The sequence below is a fragment of the Bactrocera dorsalis genome, chromosome 5 (assembly GCF_023373825.1).
Source record: "Bactrocera dorsalis isolate Fly_Bdor chromosome 5, ASM2337382v1, whole genome shotgun sequence".
Classification (NCBI taxonomy): Eukaryota; Metazoa; Arthropoda; class Insecta; order Diptera; family Tephritidae; genus Bactrocera; species Bactrocera dorsalis.
Genome location: NC_064307.1, coordinates 29166933 through 29194859, shown reverse-complemented (window position 1 = coordinate 29194859; position 27927 = coordinate 29166933). Strand labels below are relative to the sequence as shown.

Here is a 27927-nt window from a genome sequence, read left to right as displayed (position 1 = left end):
TTAGTAACAACTGTATAAAATAAACTCTGAAAAATTTCCTCATTGAAAATCACTGTATACTTACAATCTATCAGCTTAGAGTAAGCACTTTCTTCTGGGATTAAAACATCAACAGTTTTGAATTTTTACATAATTTTTATTTCATTTCATACTCATGTCACTTGACTTACGAAATAATTTACGTTTTCTTTTATTTTCGTTTTGACATAAAGTTTTCTGCTGTCTTCATTAGAAATACGAATATTACGGTTTATTTTTGTTCCATTATTTTTTGCAGTGTATGTGAGCTTTTGTGTGACTCATTTACGTTAAGTTAATTAATTTTCTCTTTTTAATTCTTATTTTATGCATTTGTCTTATTAATTCATATCTCACAATTTTGCATAAATTATATATTTCCCGTTATCAACTTATATTGTATGTATGTATATAATATGTATGTTGTTAGTTAACTGCATTCACTAATGCACAATCGACAAATGAACGGTTATACTAATTTTGCAGTAATTTGTTATTTACTCAATTCAATTGTATTATATTCTCAATGCCTTGCAGACTTTGCAATATTTTTTGTTAACATACATATATAACTATGTATTATATATGCACGAGTATATGTATATATATGCATTTGCCAAAGTAATTGCATGCACTAAAGTATTTGGTGCATTCTTTTGGAGTAATTTTCTTAAACATTTTGCTAATTTGTTTTAAATTTGTTACGAAATTAACACAGTCGAAAATTGTGATCCATGATCAAATATTTGCTAACAAGCACATGTTACTAATGTACTTTTACATATGTCTGTATATACATATGTCAGTTAGTTCTGGGTTTTAGTATTACCATTATTTTAACCATTTGGGTGCCTGTTATGTCTTTTTGTGTTTAAAAATAATAATAAGAAGATAATAATTCGAAAGATCCAATCTAATGCAAAATCTGAACAGAAAGTGTGTCAAGTTGAGTATTATCGGTAAATTGTGTACTCGTCGTATCGGTAATGTAAGTTTTGAGGGACGCCAAGTACGAAGTTTTTAAGATACATATATAAGCCTTGCTATTCGTATTATTTTTTTTAGTTGAATCTGAAGCGATTTTTTGGACCTTAAGTCGGCGGAATCTTATCAACAATATGTATTGCATTGTAACGACCGATTTCGTAAGTGAAAGTCTTAAGTCAAAATCGCCGATCTACTTACTCGTATTATAAGTATAATGCCAATTCTAGACACTGTTTTCTAGCTATTTTCTAAGCTTATATTGATTGGCAATTCAAGAGTTCGATTTTGGAGTATGGTGCTCCATCTAGAATATCATTGCTGCCTTGCTTTTAATCTCCCATATAAAATATTTATTACGGAAGTTTAATGTTACCCTTAACAGCAAAACTGGATGGAATGATTCCACTGAGTCGCAGGGCCACGCACCAAACTCTTCTATCGGAAGTTTTCCGAGCAGTTTTCAGGCAATAGTCTTTGCCATATGTCAGTGCATAAAAAGAACCAACGCAACTATGGTAATGAACGATAGTCAAGCGACACTTAAAGCAATCTCTGCGTATGTGATCAAATCGCTACTGGTGCAGGAGTGTAGAGAACGGCTGAGCAGCCTAGCGCAACGTAACCAAGTCCTTCTCATTTGGGTACCTAGTCACAAAGGTATAGCCAAGAATGAACTGGCTGATAAGCTTGCCCGCTGCACAGCATCCATGAACATAAGAAGACCTGAACCCTTTGTCACGATAGGTCTCCATAAAATAAAGAAGTATCCGCAAGGAAGAAGAAGAAGACAGAGAGAGATATTGGCAAGAACTTAGCAGGTTTTTATATGTAATTAACCTCCCTAGGGACAAATTGTCGCATTCCACACTGGCCACGACAAGCTAAAAAATCACTTAAACAACATGGACACCAGTACACCTGCTAATAGACTGCTTGACAGTGAAGGCAGATGCAGATTGAAGGCCCTTGGATCCATGTTCCCAAATAAGGATCACATTGCTTCGCTATCACCCAGCAGTATATTGGACTTTATCAATATGCTGGAGCTAGGAGAGTATTTGGTATTTAGGAGAGGGCACAATAGACCTAAGGTCGCGATGCATTCCTAGTTTATCAATATAATTACTGTAATATTTACAGAAAAATAAGAAATATTTCGACACTACAACTTGGAAACATCAAACTGATGCCTTGTTTCATATTTGACGGAAATGTTATAGTTCTGAAATGGCAACCAATTTGAGATAAGCCTATCTTACCATGTATCTTTTTCACAAGCAAAACCACTACAGGTTTGAAATGTACCGATTTCGCTTTGAAAAGAAGCAATGTCTCGCGAGGGTCAACTAACTATTGGCACTTTTTCATTAAATGACCATAGAAATTAGCATCGATAAGGCAAAAAATGAAATTTTAGGAAGATTTAGAGGAAGTGAAGTTATATAAATGTGTTTATTGCCCGACATGTCCTTGTTTGAGCACACTTGTTAGAATAAATAATTTTGATAAAGGTAAAGGAGGTCATCATATAAAAACTTAGCATTTGCAATAAAGTGTTTGGAATACAACTTTTTAAAACCAATAATATACAATAAATTCAATAAGTTGAAAGAAAATGCAGCAAATTAAATTAATTTATTCACCTAGCTTACTTTTGTGTATTTTTATTGCCTTTTTGTTTAATATTTACACACACGCTTGTTATGTTTTAATTATATTAACCATAGTCTATTGTTTAATGCTAATCAATTCAAATATTGTTTACTTAGTTTTGGTTGAAACTCAATTAATTTACTTAATTTTACTCAATTAAATGAATATTCGTACAAGCTGGCTTTAGTGTGTGGGCCTTATGTATTCTTATTTACTTTCTTTGTTGTAATATGCATATAAAAAGAAATAAATTACATGTAAATAACGTACAACCATAATGTTTATTTGTTTGCTGACCTAAACTTGCCTATTTGTATGTGTGTACGTTTAGTTGTATTAGTTAAGCAATTAGATCATGTTCACTTACTTTTTACTATTTTCTGCATTCATTAAATTCATTTGAAAGTGTGTTTTGCTATTCTTAATTCTTTTGCATAATTTTGTTTAATTCGTTATTTTGCTATGTTGTTCATATCATCCCCTCAACTACTTTCTCACTTACTCAACTTTAACAAATGTACCTACACACTGTGCGCAAACTCAGCTTTCACTCCACATAGCAGCTGCAAGTATAAATTGCAGCCATTTCATGTTGAGTTAACGTCTTTTCTCATCTAATTATGTAATTGCATTTAATTTATTTTTCTTTTCGTGTTTTTTGTTTTTTTTTTTTTGTAGTTTTATTAAAACATTCGTGCATTTTAAAACATTTAACATTAATTATATTTATTCATATTTTTGTTTGCCATTTTAGTTAATGCTTAGTTTTACTCTCACATAGGTTTTACTTAGCAGCTAACTTAAACCTCTAGGTTCTTTAGAATTTCATTGTGTCTGTAATAATATTAATAATAATCATTAATTCTAGTATAACATATAACTAAATATGTGTTTTAGTATTTATTTATTTATTTTTTTTTTGGTAAACGCACACAATATATATATGTACATATGCACGTATAGATGTGTATGTCTGTTATATACTTGACGATATACTCGCATAATTATTTATAACTTATTTATATATATGTATGTATATATAGATTTGTTTGTAAAACCGTTGGAGCTTTTGTCTAAAACAAGTCTCCAGAAATGCTTTAATATCCTTTTTTTCTTTACATTAATTTTTTGTAAACTTTTCGAAGAAAAAACTATATTAGAAAATGAGCCATGAAAATTATTACAGTATTTTAATTTAAGACTTTTGTGGTTAAAAGTAAAGAAATTTCCTGATTTTTTTCTTTTTTATTTAAGTAATATAAAACAAAATAAAAGTAAATTAAATACACTGAAACACAAACTTAATAAAATTCTTTTACAACTAAAGAAAGGCTAGTAATGAACTAAATATATTTTAACTAGTCTTACTGACATTCAAAAACTTATAAAAACACAAAACTTGAAATTTCATATATACCTAGGTATTAAAAATCTAAAAATTAATAGAATAACACAAGTCAACCCGTCTTAAGCTAAACTCAAAAGCCAAGAATCACATAATAATCATCCACCTGTGCTCGATATTCGTCGAGTTATTGAAAATTTCGAATGTATGTTTACATAATGTTCAAGTACTAATAAGACAAAAAACCGCTCGACGTAAAATATTGCTGCCGTTTAGGCAAGAGTTGCTGAAGACCGAATTTTGCCGATTTGAATACGTTCTCAAGAATTGAGGCTGTTTCAAACCACAACTTGACGGATTTTGAGAAAGAATTTTTACTTATATCCGCATAAAGTTATTCTCACTCAAAAACTGAAGCCAAACATCATGAATTTCCTGATTTCGTCTTGGAACACTTGAAAACTGTAACAATTAAAAAAATCATCTTCTCCGATGAAGCTCAGTTTCATCTGAATGGTGCGGTAAATAAACAAAACTGTCAATTCTGGTGTGAAGAACATTCACAAAATATACGTAAACAACAATTACATTCACCTCAATGGACAGTTTGGTGTGATTTTTGCTCTGGTGGAATCATCGGTTCGTACTTCTTACGAAATGAAGCTGGTGACGCCGTCGCTATCACTGGAGATTAGTATAGATCCAATTTTGTAAGGACGCAATTGTAAGAAGTTGATCTTGACAATATACATATGGTCCCGACAATCCGGGGCTACGTGCCACACAGCACGTACAACAACAGAATTAATGCAAGAAAAGTTTGGAGATTCAATTATTTCAAGAAATTGATACATTGAATGGCATCAAAGAAGTTGTAATTTAACACCATTATACTACTTTTTGTGGGTTTATTTGAAGACTCTCTTCAAACTATCGCCAAGCTTTTGAAGTCAATATCGAACGCGCTATTGATGACATACGACTGAATTGGTGGAATAGGTACTTGAAAATTGGATTCATTGAATGCGTTCCTGCAAAGGAATTCGTGAAAACCATTTGAATGATGTTATAATCAGAGCTTAATTGTATCGATTTTCTCAACAATTAGTGTGTTTTTTAAGAAATTATATAACTCTTATTGGGAAACCCGTTATTTACTTAAGATTTTTGTATTTTGAATTCATCAGCAGAGCGAGAAATTTTTTTATTCCACAAAATAAGTAAAATAATTCCTTACTTAGTTTCGAAGTGTATATTAAATAGCTCAACTACTGGTAAGTGTTTGGAAAAAATGTTAGAAGACCAGAGCAAACCTCATTTTATTTATTTGTTTTACGTTCTATGGTCTATATTTTATTTTAACTAAAAATTCCATTTAATGAAATTACTTTTCACTCTATCTCATTTTCTTTGGAACAGAAAACAGATTATTTGCCAACGTGGCATACATTTCTCCCAAACAGCTTCCACATGGTCGACAAATAAAATCAAAATATATTTACCTAACTTTTTCAAATGTAGAAGACTGGATTGTTTTGAGGAAAAAACATACTTCAAAAGAACGGCACATACTTGTATTAATATAGAAAAATATAATAAATAATAAATTTAAAAAATGTTATAATTATGTAAATAATATAAAATTCAAAAAATCAGAAACCGTTCTTAATAAAGTACTCGAATATGACTAATTAAAAAGTTTCTGTTTTATTTTTATAAAGTTTAACGAAATTAATTTTATTTCCCTAAAAAAAGTGCTTCAAAAAAATATAAAAAATGCTTTAGAACGAGGGCTCCGAAACCGATGAGCTGCTTATTTTGTTCTTGTTTCAATTTTTTTTTTGTAAATTTTTCACATTTTTTTGTTTACTAAAAATTTTACTCACACTTTTGTTTTTGGTCGAAATTTCTAAGCGCTTAATTGTTTCATATTTTTTCAACTTTACTGCAACTAAAAATATTTACTTTTATGTTTATTTAATTGATTTTTAATTACCGTTTGCTATATTAACTTAGACTTAATCTACTATTTTATAAACAATTTTTATCACCATTTTTTTCATTTTCATAATAATTTATTTTAGTAATGACTTTTTGTTTGTTTTGTTATTTTTTATATGTATGTAAGTTTTTTGCTTTTGTTTTAACAACTGTATTCCCTTTTCAATAATATTGGTTACATTGTGAAACATCACGCGTACTATGGTGTACCTTATATTTTGTTTTTGTTTAATTTAGTGGCTTTAATTACATGGGTACGTATGTGCTATGGTTGCAGGTGTGTGTGTATGTGTTTAGTAATGCACCAGCCATTCAATTACTGGTAGCTAAAGTGTTTTCAACTCCACATTTTCGTTTGTTCTTTACGGTGTGGTAAAATGGAATTTTTTCGACATTTTCTTATGAGGTTCCGATTGCAAGAGCTTTTCCGCAGTATAAATTGATTTAACTTTTTCGCTCGATTCTTTGCGTTGTTAGGTTTATAGCCAAGGGTGCTTATATAATTTTATCTTCGCGTGATTAAAATACTTAAGAATGTCTACTTCCGTTGTGCAGTTACAATCATTGCTAACTTAAAGAATGTGTTGTTTTCATTTGCATAATAATAATGTGAAAATAATTTTATTTGCTCTTCCATTTAGAATCTAGTAACAGGTGCTTATAACTTATTAATTTTTAGCAAAGCAAATATTGAATTCATTCTCATCTTTGCATGCTCTGATTTATAATACGTGTCTTCGATTCGCCATTTCTTTAGTTGGACCATCTAAGACGTAACCGCGACCAACATTTGAAAGAGATAATCTTCAGAAAATAAATGCTGAAGAATGTCCTTTCGAATGATAATAAACATTATTCATTCAATTTGGAGTTTCTGTGAATCACTCTATATTGTTTCATTTCCACTCTCCAATGTTGCGCGAATCGAAGGCGTTTATTAAAATGCAAAAATATAAATCAAATATTTTGCTCCTTCAATATAGCCAAGTCTATCGTTACTTAATATAAATAAAAATATTGCTTTCTATTATTCACTTTGATAAAATATCTTACAAATTTAAAATTAGAATTACTATACAACTAATATGTTTTTATAAGTATTTTAGAATTTCAGCATATAAAATAAGTTGCAAAATGCAATAGAAGAAATTTCCATAAATCAAAACAAAATGCTGTTTTAAAACAAAAAGTACAGTCTTAAAAACAATGACCCAAATATTTTATAAATTTAAATGTATTTAAAAAATAAATCTATATACACCGATACAGGTTTTTATTCAATGTCTTGTGCTTATATAATATCATCGTTGCATATAATGCATAAATTATTATATGTAACCATATGTATTTGTGCAAACCGACCGCTATAAATGTCAAATTAGTAAACCTTTCTGAAATTATTATACAACTACCTTAAAAGTGTACGCATATACATATATATATATATATATATATTATATTTACAAACAAAACACGGTTAGTTAATAACTACTACTTTAAAACATATTATTTCTAGTATGCACTTATTCATATTTTTTTATTTTTTACATAATTTCTGCTTCGCCTTTAATGCTTTTCTGAGCGTTAACACTACTTCTGCCTAAGCATATATAAAAACAGTTTATTTACAACTTACTTATGACTACATACTATATGTAATACGTACGAACAATAATTTTTGGTTATGTACTTACAGAAGAAGAAAAAAACATTAGAGAATATAAAATGAAAGAATTGTAAAACATGAATTCAAAATTAAGTGGTTAGAGAATATAGTTTTTGCAACAAAAGCTACTTTGAACAGGCAATATACTTTACTTGTTTATGGGCCACAAGCGAAAACTGATTTCAGGTATTCGTATAACGTACATGGGATATGATATAAAGCTAAATTCCTAATAGACGACGGCATTTGTGTATATGTACTCCTACTTTCACGAATTATAAAAATCAAAAACAGGGTTGAAAACACCAAGGGAATACATTAACAGCTACCTTCAAATTCACTGTTGAAAATAAACTTCAGTGCATATTAGTCGGCAATCTTAAGGATATTAGAACATCATATAAGCATTATTCATTCAAAAATTTTACTTAGTAGCTGCTGAGACTTTGAATTTTTAACAGTAGACAAAAATTTGACCTCAACATATGGTAAGCATCCTAGAGTGTATGCGATAAAAAGTTGTTACAAAAGTGTCACTTTCCCAATAAGCTGCTGAAATTCGTTCGAAAATATTGGAAAAGTCTTTTGTATAGTAGAATGCAATTATCCTATAACCGTAAGCACAGTTTCAGTAAATATAGAATTTTTCAATAGGGACGCTAAAAAAGTAAAAAAACATACCATTAGGGACAGCAAAGGAGATCAAATTGACGCACGAATTGAAGCTGGTCAAGCGGCTTAGACTTGTCGTATATTCGTGAATTGTGCTGAGCAACAACTTGGAAGTCATCCGGATTTTCATCTAAAAATCATCTTCAGCGATGATGCTCATTTCTGGCTGAATAGCTTCGTCAATATGCTATATGTATATTAATTATTGGTCAGAGAGCAATCCACACGTACTCCATGAGTCACCAAGGCGGAATTCTTCTATGATGATCAAGACCGGCCCGTTACTGTAAATGGGAATGGCTATCGCTCATAACCGAATATTTTTGGCCCCAATTAAAATTGGATAATTTGTGGTTCCAATAGAGCGACGCCGCAAGCCATACAGCGAAGGTCACAATCGATTTATTGAAAACTAAGTTTGGTAAACATATTATCTCACGATATGGCGTCTGGACTTCTGCCAGTGTGCTCGAGATGGCCATGCAAAAGAAATTAAAATTGAGTTTCATATATAATGGCATCGAATGTAGTTTCGAAGGATAAAGAATTTCATTGATATCTTAAACCGTTTTTGTTTTATTTAAAGTTTTTGTAGCGCTCTTATTGAGAAACGCGTTACCTCATCACACTTTTAAATGATGTCTGGATTGGAAAGTAGAAAAATTTGTGCTTATGGAATTTTCTGGTTAGCATTATAGAAATGGCTTTGCCCATCTTTTTTCCGCAGTTTTCTACTTGAAAAATTCGCCAAAAAAATTAGGGAAATAGAAGTTTTTGTAACAAGTCACATGAAAAGTCATCGCTCTACACATCTATAAACCAATTACGGATTCAACCATATTTTGGCAGTTTCTGAATCGGAAGCTTTCGCTACGAGGATAAGTCCATGAATCTATTGCGTCCGTTGAAAGTATTTTATATGAATATTTCGTGCTAGTTTATGGAATGCTCGAGTTGAAACCTATTCTGAAGACAAACATAATGTTATGTGTTAAAAAGTTTAAAATGTTTGGGAAAAAGAAATTCCAGCGAAGTTTTTACTATGAAAGTAAGAAAATACTTACATCAAATGTGAACAATTGGCAACGAAATTATGACAAGTTGGAAACTATGCGGTTTCTTGTCAATAGAACATATGTTTTAAGCTTATATTATTATTAGCGATTTGGAACATTTTCGGAATAATTATTTAGAAAAACTAAAGTTTTGTTTTTATTCTCAATTGCTATATACTTTTTAGCTGATTCGAAAATTTTTGAATTTTGTTTAGTTTAATATTTCTTTGAAAAAAAAGAAAACAATTATTATTGTGGTATTGACTTTTCCCACGAAATTTATTATCAGAAATCAGTAAGAATGATTTGCCACAACTAGAAAAAACTATTAAAATCTGTTAAAAAATTGTAGAAGGGCGTAATAACAATTGCTTACTGTACTGTTTAAGTTCGCCATCTGTAAGGGTCATGGTTTTCCAATACGGGGTTACTACCTAACCTCCGTTATTGAGAAGATGCATATTTTAAATCAAACAAAATAGCCTAAATAGCTGCTAATAAAACCAAAATCTCTATAATAAATTACTAAATCAACTATTTGCTGTTAATCAGTAATTATATGCACTATAACTATTTTATAGTAAAACTTATAGTTTTACATTAAATTACACATGTAGTATTTAGTTGCGAAGTTTTGCTCCTACTCAAGTTTTGTCTGTATTTATATTTATTACTTTGTCTTTATGTTTAATTGGTTGAAGTTCGAGTTGTGCCAGTTGCTGTCCGCTTCAAGTATGATGCGATGTAATTGCAATAATCATTAATGGCATTGCTGGAACTAGTCGTGAAAGCGCCGGCACTGATTTGTAATGCAATGCATGCGCTGTGCTTAGTGCTGTGTTTTTCAGTTTGCAGTTTTGGAGATTTTTAAAGCCAGATTTATTGCAACCAACGCCGCTCTAGTACTTATTGTTGCTATTGTTGATAGTTATTACATTATTTGTGTGTGTAGCTGTACGTTTTTATTATTTTTTTCTCTTACCAGTTCAGTTTTTTGTACACACACACTACTATTTTTCATTTTTAATTAATTATAATTAAATATAATAGGTTTTGAGTATATTTTGCTTTTCGTTTAAATTTTTTAAAGTTTACATGCTTTTTTTTAAGTTTACTTGCAGTTTTTTATTTCATTTTATATACATATATGTTTCTATTTAGTTTTTTTTTTTTTATTTATTTTTCTTGGTAAATATATATGTAGGCAGTTTTATTTAGTCCAGTATGTCTGTTTAGCGGACCATTTTGTTCATATTACGCAACTTTCTTCATGCACCTCGCAAATGCCGCGTGCATTTGGATGCTAAATTTTAAACTTTTCTCTGCTATGTTGCTGTTTGCTACATTACAAATGAGTAGTTTGTTTAACAGTTCACTACTTCATGTTGCTAACAGTATGTAATTTCGGTTTTGTTTTTATGTGTACTTTTATAATTTTTTGTTTTTTCTTTATATAAAATAGTATATGTACATACATTCAAGCCGTGTTTGGTGCTATAAAAGTGAGTGAAATTATTCATTTATACTATACATATATCTAATGTGTGTGCAGAGATATTGTTTCACATAAAACCATGCGCAATTACAGCAAAAAACCGCCAATATTTTTTCGTACTGCAATCGCTTCGGTGTTTACGTGTAAAAGTGTTGAAAAAATAAAAATTTTAGTTAGCGAGTTTTATATTTAATTCTAGTATTGTTTGGTTCATATATATACATACTGGCATATCTAGTTAGTAGATATATGGTGTTTACACAAAAACCTATACATACTCATTGTCAGTTGGTTTTTTTAAAGTAATTGGTTTAGTACTGTCACTTGCAATGTTTGCAAATTTATTTATATAATGTTTTATTTTGTTTTATTTTGTTTTTTCTAATTGCTCAACACGTAAATATTACGAGTATATTGGGGTATTGTTCATTTGCGTTCGGGTATACATACAAATACATACATATATAGGTTGGGGGAGGGGTTATGTCAAGTTTCATTTTAACTAATCTAACAGTGGTGCTGTTTATTACGTTGCAATTTACTAAAATACAGTTATTATTTAACAGCGCTCTTTTATTTCTAACGGTTGCACGCTTCATAATTTTGCCGATTTTGAACTTTTCGTATTTTTAATTTTCATTAATTCGTAGTTTAAGGGTGCGCATGTTTGCTTGTGTTTTCAATGAACAATCAATAAATAAAAAATAAAAAATAAAATATTTATAATACTCAAACAAATCAATTATTTGTTTTCAATTATTAGCTATGCATCGAGATAACTGTAAGTTACACTAACTTAAGTATATTGCATATATGCTGAGCTTAACTACGCACACGCGTTCTTTCATCCGTGTATGTGTGTGTGTGTGTGCGTCTTCCGCCGTGACGTCTATACGTTTTGTGCTAATTTAAGGAATTTCTTTCTTTGCAATTTTAAAAAATTTGGCAAATAGTTTTGGAAGCGCTAAAGTGTAGAAATTTATAAGTTTGTATGTACATAAGTTTTTAATAGTATTTTAAACAATTTAGCTAATTGTTTCAAAATTTGTTATTAACGCTAACAAAAAACAACGCAAAAACCTAACAGTTTGCAGCAACAGTGTATAAATAAATTTATTTTTAATAATTCGGATATAAATTTTTTCGTGTGATGAAAGTGTTTTCGAACTTGTGTTTGTGTGTGCTAACGAATTTTATATTAAATTATTGAGCTTATTCTCGAGTGCAATTATTTGCTAGTTTTTTAATGAGTGTGTATGTAAATATGTGATAATTTAACGAGTTTTGCTTGAAATTAATTATTGTTAGTTGTCAACTAATATTAAAAAGGAGAACTTTTGTAATTTCACTTATAGGTTTACAAACGCTTGGTTAGTTGGTTTGAAAGAAGAGGTCGAAAAAATGTCATGCTCATTGCTTGCATCGGAAAATTGATAAACTTGTTAAATTTCAACAATCCAAGCTAACGTCAGCTTCATAAATTTTTTTTTAGATACCTTCCATTTTTCTGAGCACATGCTATGTCAGGTTGCGATTTTCCTAGTTTCAGATGGGAAGATCAAAGCACATTTCTTGGGCAGAATCTGCTCATATACTTAAAATTTTATTTGGAATTTATTTGGTAATTATACTCGTAAAGTGGTAAATACCTCTGAAAAATACCCACAGAAAAATTTAGGAAGAGGGATTAGTTCTTTTACCAATATCATCAATATGCTTGCGTCTATGATGTCGATTAATTATTTTTGTTTGAAAAGAGTCGAAAATCGAAATACGTCGTTGTAAACTTTGCTCTTCAGCTAAACACTTGAGCAACTCCGAACGAAACTGAAACGGTAATTAGTCTATGGGTGATTAGATTTATAAAGAGTAACGCCATTTTGAAACCAATAATATTCAAGTGCGGACATGAAAAAAAACTGTGCCGAAACGCAGGTCAGTTTTAATTTATTTAATTAAATAAACCGAAGTTGAATGCTAAAATATATACAGCATACATTTCGGCGAAATTTATAAAAAAGCTTTAGACATGAAGATGGTTTATTAACTTCAAAGAATTTAACTTTATATATAAAAATCATTGTCACGTTGTTTGTTCGCGATAGACTCCTAAACTACTGAACCGATTTTAGTAAAATTTAGCACACTGTGTCCAGTTCGAACCAACTTAGGAGATAGAATAGTTAAAAATATTCATAAATAAAAAATACAGTGAAAGCTCTATTAAGCGGACAACTCTATAAATTGGAAAGGAAGGCTGGTAAGCAGACATTGAGAAAGCAGCCTTAAATTCGTTATTTCTTCTAATGAAATTTATTTGTATGAACATATTCAAAATTAAATCTCAAGTACAATCCCTTGGATTCTTATACCGACAAAAACATTTTCGCCTTTATTCGTAAATAAAATGTTCACTGTATTGAATAGTTTATTATATGAATAATGGTATAAAATATATACCACATGAACGCGTGGCCGGATCCACTAGTAAGTTTATATTTTTCCTTTTTGTTTTTTAGAAAATATCAAAAATCGAGATTAGGTCGAAATTTTTTTTCGGGATTAAAATTGGTAAGTTGAAAAATTCAAAACAAAAAAATTATTACAACGGTAATTTTAATGCATTCCTTCGACAATAATTTATGTATGATAGTTTATGTAAGTGTGTGGGTGTTTATTTTAGTTGTAATACATATGAAAGTGTGCTTGAATTTTTTTTTATCTTTCTCACATTTTTAACTATTAACTATTTATTTGTAATTTTTTACGCATTTCACTGGCATTTCGTTAACTACTTATAATGCTTCCATTATTATGTGCACCGCTGTTTCATTTTTGTATATTATTGTAAGTAATTTGAGCTTTTACCGCTTACAATATAATGTATTTTATGCTTAAATTGTTCCATTCAACTTCTTCGCTATTAATGAGCTTCAGCGTTGCGCTGTTTATTTACTCGTTAGTGAACTGTTATATGCCTATAAAGTATTTAATTTTTTTCCAGTGTATGTGTATGACTTTACTGTGTTCGAACGTTGACATGCTTTCGTTTAGAATTTAACTGATTTTAATTTTGATTTTCTTTCCGTGTTTCCCCTTTACTATTTTCCTATTTATTCATGATTTTAATTATAATAATATATTTTTTTTTTTTGCACAGTATAAATTATTATTAATTGTTTAACTAATACCTTCGTCGTCTCTTCACTGCTTTTGCTAATACATGATTAATCTAACTTCACGTGCGTGTATTATTTTTTTAATAATTATGCTAGTTTTTTTCTGTTTTGCTATGCTGTGTTCACTTAAAATATAAACTTAACTAAACTATTGCGAATCGCCTTCTGCTATACTCCCTGCTTACGGTGCGCTTGCTTCCGTCTTTTTGCGACGCTGTCACACGCCTAGCGTGCCTACAAGCTGCCACTGCTACATACAGCCAATGCTTAATAGTAAGCTTGTATGCCAACTGTTGGCTGCTTTACTTCTCCTCGCCGAGCAACACCAGATCATCGGCGACCACATCGCTCACATGCAAATAGATGATCCAGTACATCAGATTGAAGCAGACGAAGCACACGGGGAACACTATACGCGAATATTTGTCAATGTCTGATGGCGTGATGCCCAGCAACTTGTTGATATCCTATGCGATTTTATTTTATTTTTTTTTTTCATATACAAAAAATTTTAATTACATTTGAGGAAATATGATGAATGAACAGAGCAAAGTGTGGGGAAGAGAGAGAAATAAACGATTAGTATGATCACACAATTCTTAATGTGTACATGTTTGGGTTGGAAATTACTTTTTTTACCTTGCCCGGGTGTAATAAATGGGATGGTACTGCCGCTTCGGCGTCCCCACCTTCGGGCGCTCCACCTCCGCCGCCGCCGCCGCCGCCACCTCCACCGCCACCGCCTTGAGGTCCAGGTCCGGGTGGTCCAACCGGCGGTCCGCCACGTCCGCCATTCACAGTATTCTCCAGTGTACCGCCCTTGGAGTGTGCCTTGGGGTCGTGCACCTTGAATCTCACCTCCTGGAACAAGGGTCCCACTATCGAGCAACCGCGCGAGCCAACGTTTTGTTGTATATTTGTAAAGCCAATTGGTCGGTTACTCACTGTTTGTTTTGGCGCATGAGGATGACCATGGCTATGGCCATGACCATGCCCATGTCCATGATCGCCCGCACTCGGATTCGGATTGGGCGGTGGTTGCACCCCATCCAGTTGCTGCTTTTTTTGTTCAGCTATCTTTTGGATCGCCATAAATCTTTGTTTTCGCATTTGAATTCGTTTTGCCATATAGCCGACGGTGGCGTATTCTATAGATTTTGTATTTTTTTCGTTTTAATTTTCAAATTTGTTTTTCATTTGAAATTTGTTCGATCATCAAATAGTATATTCAATTATAGTTTATGACATCAATAGGTATTTGAAAACAATTAATTTGTAATAAATATCAATTGATCAATGAAATGGTTGGTAGATAAGCAAGCATTTGAAATTGGTTGGTAATTTTGTGTAGATTTCGTTAGCGATTCGGTTTTCGATTAATTCATTTCGATTCAATTTCAATTTGTTGGGCGTTTGAATTTTGATATTAATTAAAGAAAAATACAATTTAATCATTTTGTAAAATTCGAATTGTGTTTTTCGGATTGTGCGGGGAGCAGGAGCATAAAATGGAAAAATAGAAGAATAGAAAATTAAATAATACAACAAATAATCTTGCAAATTTATTTTAGCTAATTATGCAAAATGAAAAAAGGGCGCACTAAAGTATTCGTGTTCAATTATAGTATGTACAATTTACAATAGTGGAAAGAAACTTTGTTAAAGGACTGGACGATTTCTATGTACCGTATTTTTACGGTTTGGATACTACTTGTTTCGTGTAAGTAAAAGCTAATTCTTGCATATAAATAAATACTAAATGATGAGATTAGTTTTGGCGACGGAAATTAAAAACTATAATTTTTGAGAAATATTAGTTAATTTTCGTTTAATTTAATTTATCTTAGAAGAAACGAAATTTTATTAAAAACAATTAATTTTATTACTAAATACTACGTCTAAAATTTTTTTCTTTATCTACATCTTTAAATAATCAGATCCTCCGCTTTCTAAAAACCCTCTATACGCCTTTCAATTGTCCAAAGCTTTTTAATATATGAACTTGCATATATGAAATTTTGTAGCCGCATTTAATATAAATTAAAAAGGAATTTCAACCCACTTAGAACTTTCAACAGTCAAACAGAGTGAACATACCGAACGTACATGGCTGAATTGTGAGTATTTCGAAATATTTAGAAGTATACCAACAGGAATATTTTGTTTTGGGACAAATATAGTTATGTATTTGGTAACAGCCGTTCCATAAATTGGGAGCATTATTCTATAAAGTTTATCTCATAAAGGCAATAATATGCACAAAAGATATAATAAGATGTAATTTTCAGAAAATTTTCAAATATTTATTAATCTTATTGTCGGATAGGAGGAAGATGGAGCCATGTTTACAAGCTTACGCAAGTGAGGAAAGTTCTCTGAGCGGCTTTCATTGGAGTGGCCAGAAACGATTCTTTTACATATGGCAGCAGATCTCGACTTCCGGTCTTAGACAAGTATCCGTGGCCGAGTCTTGGCATTCACCCCGGTGGATGAATGACCGACGGATGATGAGCTGTACGAGTTTTACGACGACATTGGTATAGTTCAACGAATTAAGAGACAGTGGCTACGTTGGCTAGGTCACGTCGTTGGAATGGATGAAAATACTCCAACTCTGAAACTAATTGACATAATACCCGCCGGGGGGAGAGGAACACCTCCACTCCGATGGAAATACCAGATAGAGAAGGGCGTGGCTACACTTGATCTCTCGAATTGGCGCCACATTGCGAAAAGAAGAAACGACTCCCGTGCTGTTGTAAACTCGACTATAACCGCTTAAGCGGTGTCTACGCGAATAAAGAAGACAGAAATTTTTTGCTAAGCATGTAAGTGGTCACTTTATCCTTGAATCAGTGAAAGAGACAATTGCTAAAATAAGAAAAATAGTTTATCGCAATTAATTTGGTTGTGTTGTTGACGATCAAGATCGGAAGCGGGCTCCTTTTATGTGTTGTCAAACTCGTGCTGCAAATCTAAGTAACTGGTTAGATGGTAAACGATCTTCTATTCTTTTTGCGGTTCCAATGATTTGGTTAGAACCAACTAACAAAAACAAAGAAAGAAATGACGATTTAATCAAATTTAAAGACCCAGTAAGAGACCTTCACTTCTTCACGGATGATGCTGAACTGTGGGGTTCAAGACTACAACAGTGGGATTTACTGGCATCAGGAACGCAAGTAAACAGTAGTGCCGTTTTTTCGTAGACTTCTCAAAAATAAGTTTGAAGGCGTCTTTGTTTCATAATAGCAACAAAAGATTATTCCTCTTGCGCATGAAGTTGATATGAAAGAAACATACGAAAGTATATGACAGATTCTAAAGTCAATAAACAATGATGCTTATAAGTGGACAATATGTTGTGACCTAATGTCATAAGATTGTTACAAAGATTTCCGGGCGGATTTACTAAGGATTCCTGTTTTTTGTGTCTTTGGGACAATGGAGTTATTGCAAGTAGTATAAGTGTAAAAAAGTGAATTTATAGAGACCGTTTTAATCCAGACCAGGTTAACATGAAAAACATATGTACCTCTCATTGATACCAAAAAAGTTGTGTCACCTCCATTACATATTAAGCTCGAATTGATGCGAAAAAACGTGTGAAAGAATTCATCGAGCACTACTGCAAAATGGGTTCTCGCATGTCTCTTAAAATCTACCACCACCACTCACATTTAAACTTCTTTCCCGAAAATTTGGAGCAAGGAAAATTGTACCAACAAAACATTCTCATCCTGTTCGCACAGGAGTTAATTGAGCCTTTGCTCGATTGAAACGCTACTTCTACCACGTTAATTCGGAATCGAAATGAAATCGAGTTGAAATATTAATGCAACTCTGCGGGTTGTTGTCCACACATTAAATTTCACTGCTAGCTCATTACAATGGATCAACTATAGCAAGACAGTGATGAATCCATATAACCTTTATTAGCGAATTTAACTTTAACTAAGGTAGCGGCAACATAAAATCTAAAGAGCGCTAACAATCGTATCACTAGTGCCGCTACCGAACTACTGGATTAAGTCGAGCGCTTACATTGGGACAACACGACAAATTGCCTTCTTTCGAAGATTAAGCGAAAACCTTGCAATAATTTCTTCCAAAAATGGATATATCTTAATTTTTATTCGAAATCTTCTACTTTCTGAAGTTCATATTTGATAAACAGGATTCGTTAAATTACCGAATATGTATATTTAGCTCAAAGTTTTATTAAGAAAAATGTTTATTTGTCACACTATTCAACCATTAGGAAATGCAAGAATGAAAGTCATTTCTTTATATTTTCCGGTTCCAATTTAACAATGAAACTGTTAGTTCTTACCGCCAAAAATAACTCAAGCACAAGAAAGGGTGTTTGGTATGAATGCTACATTTACGCAGTAAGAACGTTTCAGAAGGACAGTCTCAACATGTTTTAGCTCTTGTAGAAAGCCTCCACTTATTGGAGTTATCTACAATTGGGCAATGGAATAAGTTTTATATTGGCCGATAATTTTTTTCTAGCAATCATGCGTAAATTTAAGAAATGTAATACAAGTATTAGATAAAAAGTTAAACTACGTAATCTGTCAAAAATATACGGACAGAATTATCTTTGCTTTAGTGGAAAAAAAGACCCCTAGAAGTTGGCTTTTAAGATATGCTGCTTCGCGTATTACCACTTGAGTTGAAACTAAGCAATATACGTATCGTAAAAAAAATTGTCTTAACGATAGGTGATATAACGTATCGCTTTAATGGGGACCCGCAAACTCTTATGTTTCGTATGACAAAAAACTGTGCGCGCGAGGTTTTAAATCGGACTGAATAATTTTCGCTTTGTCCTTCAGAAAGCTCTTTGATTAGCAAATATCAGAAATAAACAATATAATATTAGCACTAAGGTTTAGAACTTTACGGGATGAACCAAAAGCTAATATATATCTTAGATATTTACTACAATTATGCTCAACGTAAACGAGAATACTATACTTAGTATTTCAGTGTAATTGATTTCAATCTATCCGAAAGCAAATTAATACTCGAAAAATCCGAACTATGCAATTCAGCAATAGCAAAACCTATCTCATCATTCACATATTTAAAATGGTGCAGAGTTCTATTGGAATTTTAAAGCTACTAGTATTCTATTCACAACATTAAAGGCATAAATTAAGCAATAAACATTTTTGTATATACAAATTTTCTACAAAGGTATATAAGGCAGTAAAGAGTGTATTTTATATAAAACAATACATTAATAAAGAGTTGTGTTTGTGTTATTAAAATATAATTGGAAGCCAAAAACTATTTAAAACCATCATAAAAAAAATTTAATCATTAAATATGAGAATTGTTTTGTCAAAAATATGAAGCAAAATTTATGTTGTTTTGAATTTTAAACTTTTACTGTGGGTGAATTTTATCTTAATTCGTCTCTTTTCAATATTATCATTTTAAGAAAATGCATTGTTATGTTTGCTGAGCTGCACTTTGCTGCAGTGTGTTCAGCTTACATTACAATCTAAATGCATTTTTATCGAACAGGCACTTGCGTAAGGGAACGAAATGCATAAAAGGATTTAATAGTAGATAAGATGGTATGTCATGAAATATGTCATTGCGAAAATGAGAAAATAAGTGATTATGTTAACAATATATTAATGTTTAGTGAGGTTATAAACAATTTATGAATTCACTTTATATATGAATCACCCTTTATTTGGCTTGAATATATCAACATCGCCAACAAAATTTATATATATTTGATTCTATGGACATATTTTTTATAGCAAAATATTATCAGATATAACTTAGAGTATTACTTACCTGTCGAAACTTAGTTAAAACCAAGTAAAAACGCTAACTTTTGTTGTACATGAACTAGAATATATCTACAAATAACAAAGTTTTCCATAAAAGAGCTTCATTCGGATGGTTCAAATTGTGTAGTAGTTATATGCCAAAGTCGTCCGTTTAAAAAATATTCAGATATTGCCTTAGTAAAAATTTAGGTAATAATCCATGCCATTATCTTGGCAGATAAAAAGGTTTTCCAAACAAAAACTTGATTTCGGACGTTCAGCTTGTGTGTAAGCTGGATGCAATAGTCAGCCGATTTAAAAAAAATTCAGATTCTATGCGAAATTTCTTGAAGATATTACTACTGTGATCAAATTAAAGGTGAATTTTGTCCATTTCATCTCCTTCAAAGTAAATCCCTCCCGCTGCAATACACTTATGCCAACGAATTTTCCAGTCATCATAGCACTTGGAAAAATCTTCCGTCGTGATGGCCATCAGAGCCACCTTCGATTCAGCTTTCATATCCTCAATTAAGTCGAAACGGTGTCCGCGCAGTAGTCATGTGGATTTGCTGAGTAGCCAGAAGTTACACGAAGCTAAATCAGGCGAATGCGGTGGTTGCGTCACGATATTAGTTGAAAATGTGGCAAAATGATCACGATTAACCAATGCAGTATGAGATGCTGCATTATCGGACTTCTTTATTCAATACATTCAGACATAGCAAAAGTCGAAAAATTCACAAAACGACGCGTATCTCAAATACTAATAAATATTTTAACGTGAAATTTAGCGTAGATGTCCCTAACAGTACTACCGACTTACAGAAATAAACTTTTTCCAATTCGAAAAACACGCGAAGTATTTAATTCACCATTCAATTTGATCACAGTAGTATCTCGTCTAATAAAAATATTTCCATTCAAACTATTTTTGGATCGATCAGCTTGTATGGCAGCTGTATGCCACAGTGCTGCCCCAAAATCGGTTTACCCAAAGAGAACAGGTTCTTGTGAGAAAAACACTCGTTCAAAACCTAAGCTGGATTATATATACCCACGCGTATATAAAGACAATATAAATGTGTCAAGCTTGTGTCGGAGGAATGGTTTTCAAAATTCGCAACTCCGGTCCTGGTGACAATATGTTCGAAATTATTTTCAAGATATTCTTAACTTAACTATTTCAACTTGCAAGGATTAAAGCCAGAGAAGTACCTTCAGATCTGTTATCTATATGTGGTCTAGGGTAAGCTTTCACCCAGTTTTATTGATACTGAGCACAAATATGCATCATTATAAGAAAAACACTTATAATTTTATTAAGAATTCTCACATTTTGTCCATTATATAGGGTATAAAGTAACCTGAAAGTTCGATAATCTTAAACTAGGTATATGGGGATAAGGAAGGTATTGACCCGATTTAACCAATTTTTGAGACATAGATATAATACTATCAGGAAATGACTTTCTAAACTTAAATTAAAAATATGACACATTGACCAATATATTCGATAAAAAGTTAACTATAGGTAATGTCGAAATTTTCGATACCTAGAGGCTTGCAAAATTTTTAATTTGTCAAAACCAAATTTTGCTCGAATAGGTTCGGTCTCGAAATAAGTGTTTTCACCTAGACGAGCGCCTGTCGTCCTATTTGGGCCCCATTTGGGCTTACGAAATGTGTGTGGACGGTTTGACTGACGGCCAAAAATTGTTCAGAATCCAACATTTTATTCGACGCTTGTGACCGATTATTTGACCAAAAACCACATTTTAACCATTACCATACCGGCCAACGAGCTAAAGCACTCGCTTTTGAAGCAGAAGGAGACTATTTTGAACAAAATAAATTGATTTTGCGGAAAAAACAATTTGTTCTGTTTTTTTTTTAAGTTCCGTTTACTTAGGAAAGTACTTTGTATACAGTTTGCTATATATTGATATCAAATGATTTTATAAAATCGATGAAAAAATTTGGATCTGGTGATGAGCGAAGGCGATACAAAATATCTTGAAGCTCGGTTATCAGATATGCTTTGCAAACAATTTCGTAACACCCTACCAGATTAAACACCATAAGAACGGTGGTATACTATGTAGCATCACACATGATAGAAGGGATATTTTAGAAAAATTACCATAAATTGAAAGGCGTAAAAACCGTAAATCAATTATTGGTCTCAAAATGTTGCTCAAATTATCAGTTAGCTTGTTGATGAAATAAATAATAAAACTGCATTAGGTATGACAGTTAAATTATGAAGCCGATGTTGTAGTTTAAAATGTCATTCAAGTTTTTTGAAATTGTCTTTGTAATTCTCAGGTAAGTTCGAAAAATGTTAAGCTCTTCTTTGCTATATCGACACTCTGATATTAATTAGTTGCGAAGTGACTTAGAAAAAGTAATATATTTATACTTACCTGCAATTTCATGCCAATTGGATCAAGGGAATCTGGAAAAAACTAAACTTATCAATCAGTACCATAAACCAGCAGCTTTCGTCTAATGAAAGCTAAAACTTCTAGTATATCGTTGGTATATTCAAAGCTTTTCTTGTGTCATGAATTGATTTGTGCTTTGGGGCATAATCAGTTCTTAACACAGAAAAGCTTGCGAAAGTACAATAGCAAGCTTGCGTATTTTTCAAAGGGACATACGTTGATGTCCCTTGACTTCATATATTATCTATTTACAACACATTGTGCCATGTGTGTGACGTAGTGCTCCATATTGTTTGCTTTGCTGTACAACTGTTGTTAAACTGAAGCTGGGCGTATATTAATATCTGGGTACCATTAAGGTGTTTGCTGGTGTCAATAAATATATATGCAGATATATATAAATTAGTAGCAGTGCCGTTGGTCTATTATTATTTTTATTACATTTGTAGTAGTGGTCTTTGCGATTGGAGAGTGCTAATGTGCATTGAAGTTATTGGCGCGCCGGGCACTTTTAACACCGTTATTATAGCAGATTGATGTGTACAATAATAGCATACTTGTATATTTGAAGGGAGTATGAGTAAAATATGCGGTTTATGTGTAAAATGCAACAACACAAAATATACATATATGTAAAGTAGGTTTCGGGGTATTGGTGTATTTACAAATATGTATGTTATGTATTTTTAAATAGCGCATATATAATATATACATAGATGCTTGGGGAAGTGATGAAATGACAGTGTTTATGAATGCTTTACGTTGACCTTACGTTGGGAAGCGCGTATCAATGAACCTGCATTTATTTTCTTTCAAAATGATAATATTAGCCATTCAATGTATAATTTGCATTGAAAATTAACAATAACTAACAAATACGAAAAAAGAGATTTTTGTTTGGATTGGGTTTTGTTTGTTTAATTTTGTTTGAACTGTTTTGTTTTCTTTTGTTTCAGTAATATTTTTGGAGGTGTTTCAATAGTTGATAATAAAGTATTTTTTATTTGTTAATATTTCTGTTAGGTTTGAGCTTAAGAAATATGCATGTTTGTTAATCTGTATAGTAAAAAATATCTTATAACGGTAAATAAGTAAGGAGAAATTTTCAAAGTTATTAAAATATTCATATAATAAATTAACTTGTGTGAAAAAGTTGAAAAGTCGGTGAGTAGAAATTTGAAAACTGACAAAAGCGAAAAGCATTTTTTGTAAAATGTTATAAGTTTTGTAAAAATATTTTGAATATACAGCACTTATTATCTTAAAAAATCATATAAAAATATTTTTTGTAATTTACATTTTGATCTTTTTTTTTGCGTTTTTCAATATTTGTTTGCAATAATATCGATTTAGCATAAATAATAAAGAAGGAAATAAAACTTTGTATTTTGGAATTAATTAACTCAATTTGAACAAACAGACATATATTTATATGTTTTTGGTGCGACAGAAGGAAACTTGTAGATGATATATGAGCATACAGGAATTTATTAATTTACGCCTTCGAAGTTTAAAGATCTTGATAAAGAGTTATTGAAAATATTTCGATGCAGTAGCTTAACTAATGCCTAAGGTATGCTTTCGACGTGGCGCAAACTGTCCCAACGTATAAAAATTTGGTAGTAATTAGAAGTTATAATAGCGTCACGTTTAAAAAAGTTTACACCAGCATCACTTTTTATCAGATCAATTACTTTCAATGTAGTTCCTTCGGAGATTACCCGCCTACAATATATTGAATTTCTTTGTTCTCTCATCTAATATTGGTTTATCTACTCTCCACCATAGTACATGAATATCATTCTAGAGATGACATGATAGATGGCACCCGTATCACTCTCTCGAGCACGGCTCCTTTCACCAAGCAAGCTTTGCTACCAGAAATCCAAGCCAATCAACAATCAATTTTGTGTAGCACCCAATACATAGTATATAAGTAACATAGTTAAGTCTAAGCTAAGGGCCTTACTACATGTAGTAATAATATTATTATAAACTGAACAGGATATATTAAGTTTGTCACGATGTTTGTAACATCCAACAAACTTCGGAATGTCTATGTATACGCGAACTAATCTCTCGGTTTTTGATAAATCGATCTTAAATTCCGCTCAAGTCATTTTCTCCTCAAAAAGTTACTCACTTTTCGAAACCGGAGCCGATATCGGACAACTATAGCGTAAATCTACCATTTAAAATGTCCACTTAAAATCAAGAAAATTATCTTTTATGCTCTAAAAAGGGATTTGTGAGAGGTCTTATAGCTTCGCTGCAGCCAAAGTTTGCGTTTCTTATTTTTTGAAATACTCCTGTAAACATTAAAGAATCATCAGTAATAAATATTTTCGGTTGTAAACTAAATAAATAAGCTATTTGATTGAGAACCTCTCTCTCGAAATATTAAGTATATTATCATAAGTATCTTAACATAATATCTTTAGTCTCTCTCGGCAGAGTCTGTAATCATTTTTTATTGACGGAAGAACCTAAAGCTCTGAGCACATTTTGATAATTTCATATTGATTATCTTGTCGTACCAAAAATATATAAATATTGAAATTGTATTATTTATAGCAAAGGTATCAGAATATATTACAGTGCGAGTCTGTAAATTTTATAGAATGTGGTAAGAACTGAAAATACAAATTAAAGCCATGTATGTATTGTAAAAGTATGTACATATGCAAGTACGAGTATAACGAAACAGAAAAGTAATGTACACACAGAGAACATTGTAAGAGTTGTAAGTGGCATAGTTGGTTTTGATGTTTTTATCGTTATATTAGTTTACCCAAAAGACTGGCAAAGACCATAACGAAGCATGTTCCTAGATATACGTCAATCGATTTGACATAAGAAATCTTTGGCAATGCGGCATTTGTTGACGACATCAGTGTGGTCATTGTCAACACGGTGGTAACACCGAGCGCCACACGAGCTGGTGTGGCATTACGATTTAGCCAAAATGATACCCATGATATAATAACGATCAGTCCAGAGGGTATATATATTTGAATGAGATAGTAACCCATCGAACGCACGAATTGTATCTCACATGCAAGTCGCGAGTAATTTCCTGTTAACGAACGTATTGTTGATAGCGGCATTAGCAGCGTTGAGCACAGCAGGCGCGCATGAAGAGAAAGAAAAATATATTAGTAAACTAGTATTGGTAATTTTTTTTATGTTTTCTTTTGTAGTTTTGTAAAATCTAAGAAAGTTTTATTGAGAGTAACAAAAAATGAATAATTTACTGGAAATATTGCATATCACATGGTTAGTAGTTAAAAATATTTCAATAAATTATAGCAAATAACATTTCAGGAAACTAAGAAAAATTCTGTGTAATTTATTGAAATCAAAAAAACTTTTATTTTATGTATGTATTTTTACTTGCATAGAGAATTAATTAACAAAAAATTTCTTTGGCACTAATATATATGAAAGTATAAGTTGGAATAAAGCAGCTGAATCACTTTTCGATGGCAAATATTTTAATAGCATTATAGGAAGTTTTTATCTCACCCATATTTGCATGCGTACTATTTTGATAATATGGCAATTTATATTTGTATTTGTAGTTTAAAAGTATATAATATTTTTTTCTCTTATTAAGTCACATTATACCAGAAATTTTGTATCATTGGCAAGCACTAAATTAACTACATAAAATTTTGTTTAACTTTTAATTGTTATCTATATATTTTTCTATATATTAATAAACTCTTTTACATAGATGAGTATGAAATTTTGTTTATAGCTCAAACATTAATTTAACCCAGCTGAAATTCATTGTTTAATATCTGTTATCGTTACTATATAATAAATGTAGTCCTAATATATAAATATATTCAAGGAAGTTGTGGAATCCAATACAAATTTACGTAGTTGTCAGAATTGCAAACAAATTCCGTTTTTCAATGTCACAGCTAACAAGTCGCACGAATCTTTTAAGATTCTGAAATTATTAGAATCATAAAAGAACTAAATCCAAAAAAGTCGTCAGGACATGATAATATTATCCCAAAAATGCTAATTGAGTTACCAAATATTGCTATAGAAGTGCTAACTTTGCTCTTCCATGTAATTCTAGTTCAGTTTCATTGCAAAATTTTCAGATTATTCTGATAGATAAACCTAGACTTAACACAGCCTTCTTCATACAAACCAATCACCCTTCTATCCTGTGTTTCTAAAATATTTGGAAAAGTGTTACTTTCAAATATGGTTCCTTTCCTCCACGAAAATAGTATAATATCAACGCACAGATTCAGGTATCGTGCAAAACATAGTCCATACGCAAGAACAATATTCGAATCAGCTGTTTAGTAATGTGACAAAACTTGTAAATTAATAAATTTGGCAGTAATTCTTTTAAAATTTTTAATTATTGCCGCTATTTGAGCTTTAATTTTATTTGAAGAAAAAAGCAATCGAAAATTAAAGGGAAGTTTTTAAGAAATCAGGGTATCCATTAAAAGCACCAGGGAAATCGTCTGTGATATTTAGCTTGCTTTTATAATACTTTCATGTTCGCATACTTGCTTCTTTACAGATTTATATAACATTATCGACTGAATAGAAACGTTTTTAAATTTCATTTATTACGTTTTGTAAATCCTTTTAAAATATTTGTATACTTTCCTTTAAACTCAATAATTATAACATTTTGTATTTTATTAGCAAGTTATCACCATAGAAATATAGATAAATTAGTTCGCAACAATTCAATAAATTGACGTCTTAACTTACTTTTCAAATCTGTTAGCGATCATCTACTTGCTTTGTGTCTGATAGCAAAACCTATAAAATTGGCTTCCGTTTCACCCAAAATCGATAACATTTCTATTTCTGTTTCTAGCGAACCTGAAAACAATACTTAATACCTGAATTCATGACACCGTTGGTACTACATTTTTTATCAATTTCTATTTTGATTCCGTATTCTACAACACCTCTGATTGAAATGCGCTCGGAGAGATACGATTAACAAAAACGATAAAATGACATCCAAAATCGATTCAATTTCCGTTTCTGTTTCTGTCGAACGTCAAACCAATACTACCTGAATACATGACACTATTAAGTTTCAATTTGAATCCGGTTCCACAAGACCCCTGATTGAAATGCTTTCGAAGAGACTCGATTAAAAAAAGGTTTACAAAGCAAGAAAAACGTTTCATTTTTGAAAATCTTTGAAATAAATTTCTTTTACTTAAAGTTAAGTAAAATTTGTAACTTGTAACTGCGATCAAATTGAAAGGTGAATTATGTCCATTTTATCCATTTCATCTTCTTCAAAGTAATCCTCTCTTGCTGCAATACGCTTATGCCAACGAATTTTCCAGTCATCATAGCACTTGGAAAAATCCTCTGTCGTGATGGCCATCAGAGCCACCTTCAATTCAGCTTTTATAGTACATATATCCTCAATTGAGTCGAAACGGTGTCCAAGGAGTGATCATGTGAATTTGCTGAGTAGCCAGAAGTTACTCGAAGGTAAATCAATAAATTCAGGCATAGTAAAAATCGAAGAATTCACTTTTAGAGCCTCACAGAACGACGCGTATCTCAAATACTAATAAATATTTGGACGTGAAATTTAGCATAGATG

The 27927-nt window shown here is 31.5% G+C and overlaps 1 protein-coding gene across 30 annotated transcripts in view; it reads right to left on the bottom strand.

The window, feature by feature from the left end:
* Window positions 1-115: 115 nt before the first annotated feature.
* The window catches only part of LOC105225059 (gamma-aminobutyric acid receptor subunit beta), a 105692-nt gene continuing 77880 nt past the window's right edge, over window positions 116-27927 (bottom strand). For 14 of the 30 annotated variants that reach the window (XM_049458756.1, XM_049458748.1, XM_049458751.1 and 11 more), the window contains 3 exons: window positions 25105-25389; window positions 14702-15219; window positions 116-14538 (listed from right to left, as the gene is read on the bottom strand). In XM_049458756.1, the coding sequence (XP_049314713.1) occupies window positions 14374-14538; window positions 14702-15219; window positions 25105-25389 (968 nt within the window). In that variant the 3' untranslated portion in view covers window positions 116-14373. The remainder of the gene's footprint in view (window positions 14539-14701; window positions 15220-25104; window positions 25390-27927) is intronic. The other 16 variants (XM_049458771.1, XM_049458770.1, XM_049458774.1 and 13 more) reach the window with 5 other exon arrangements.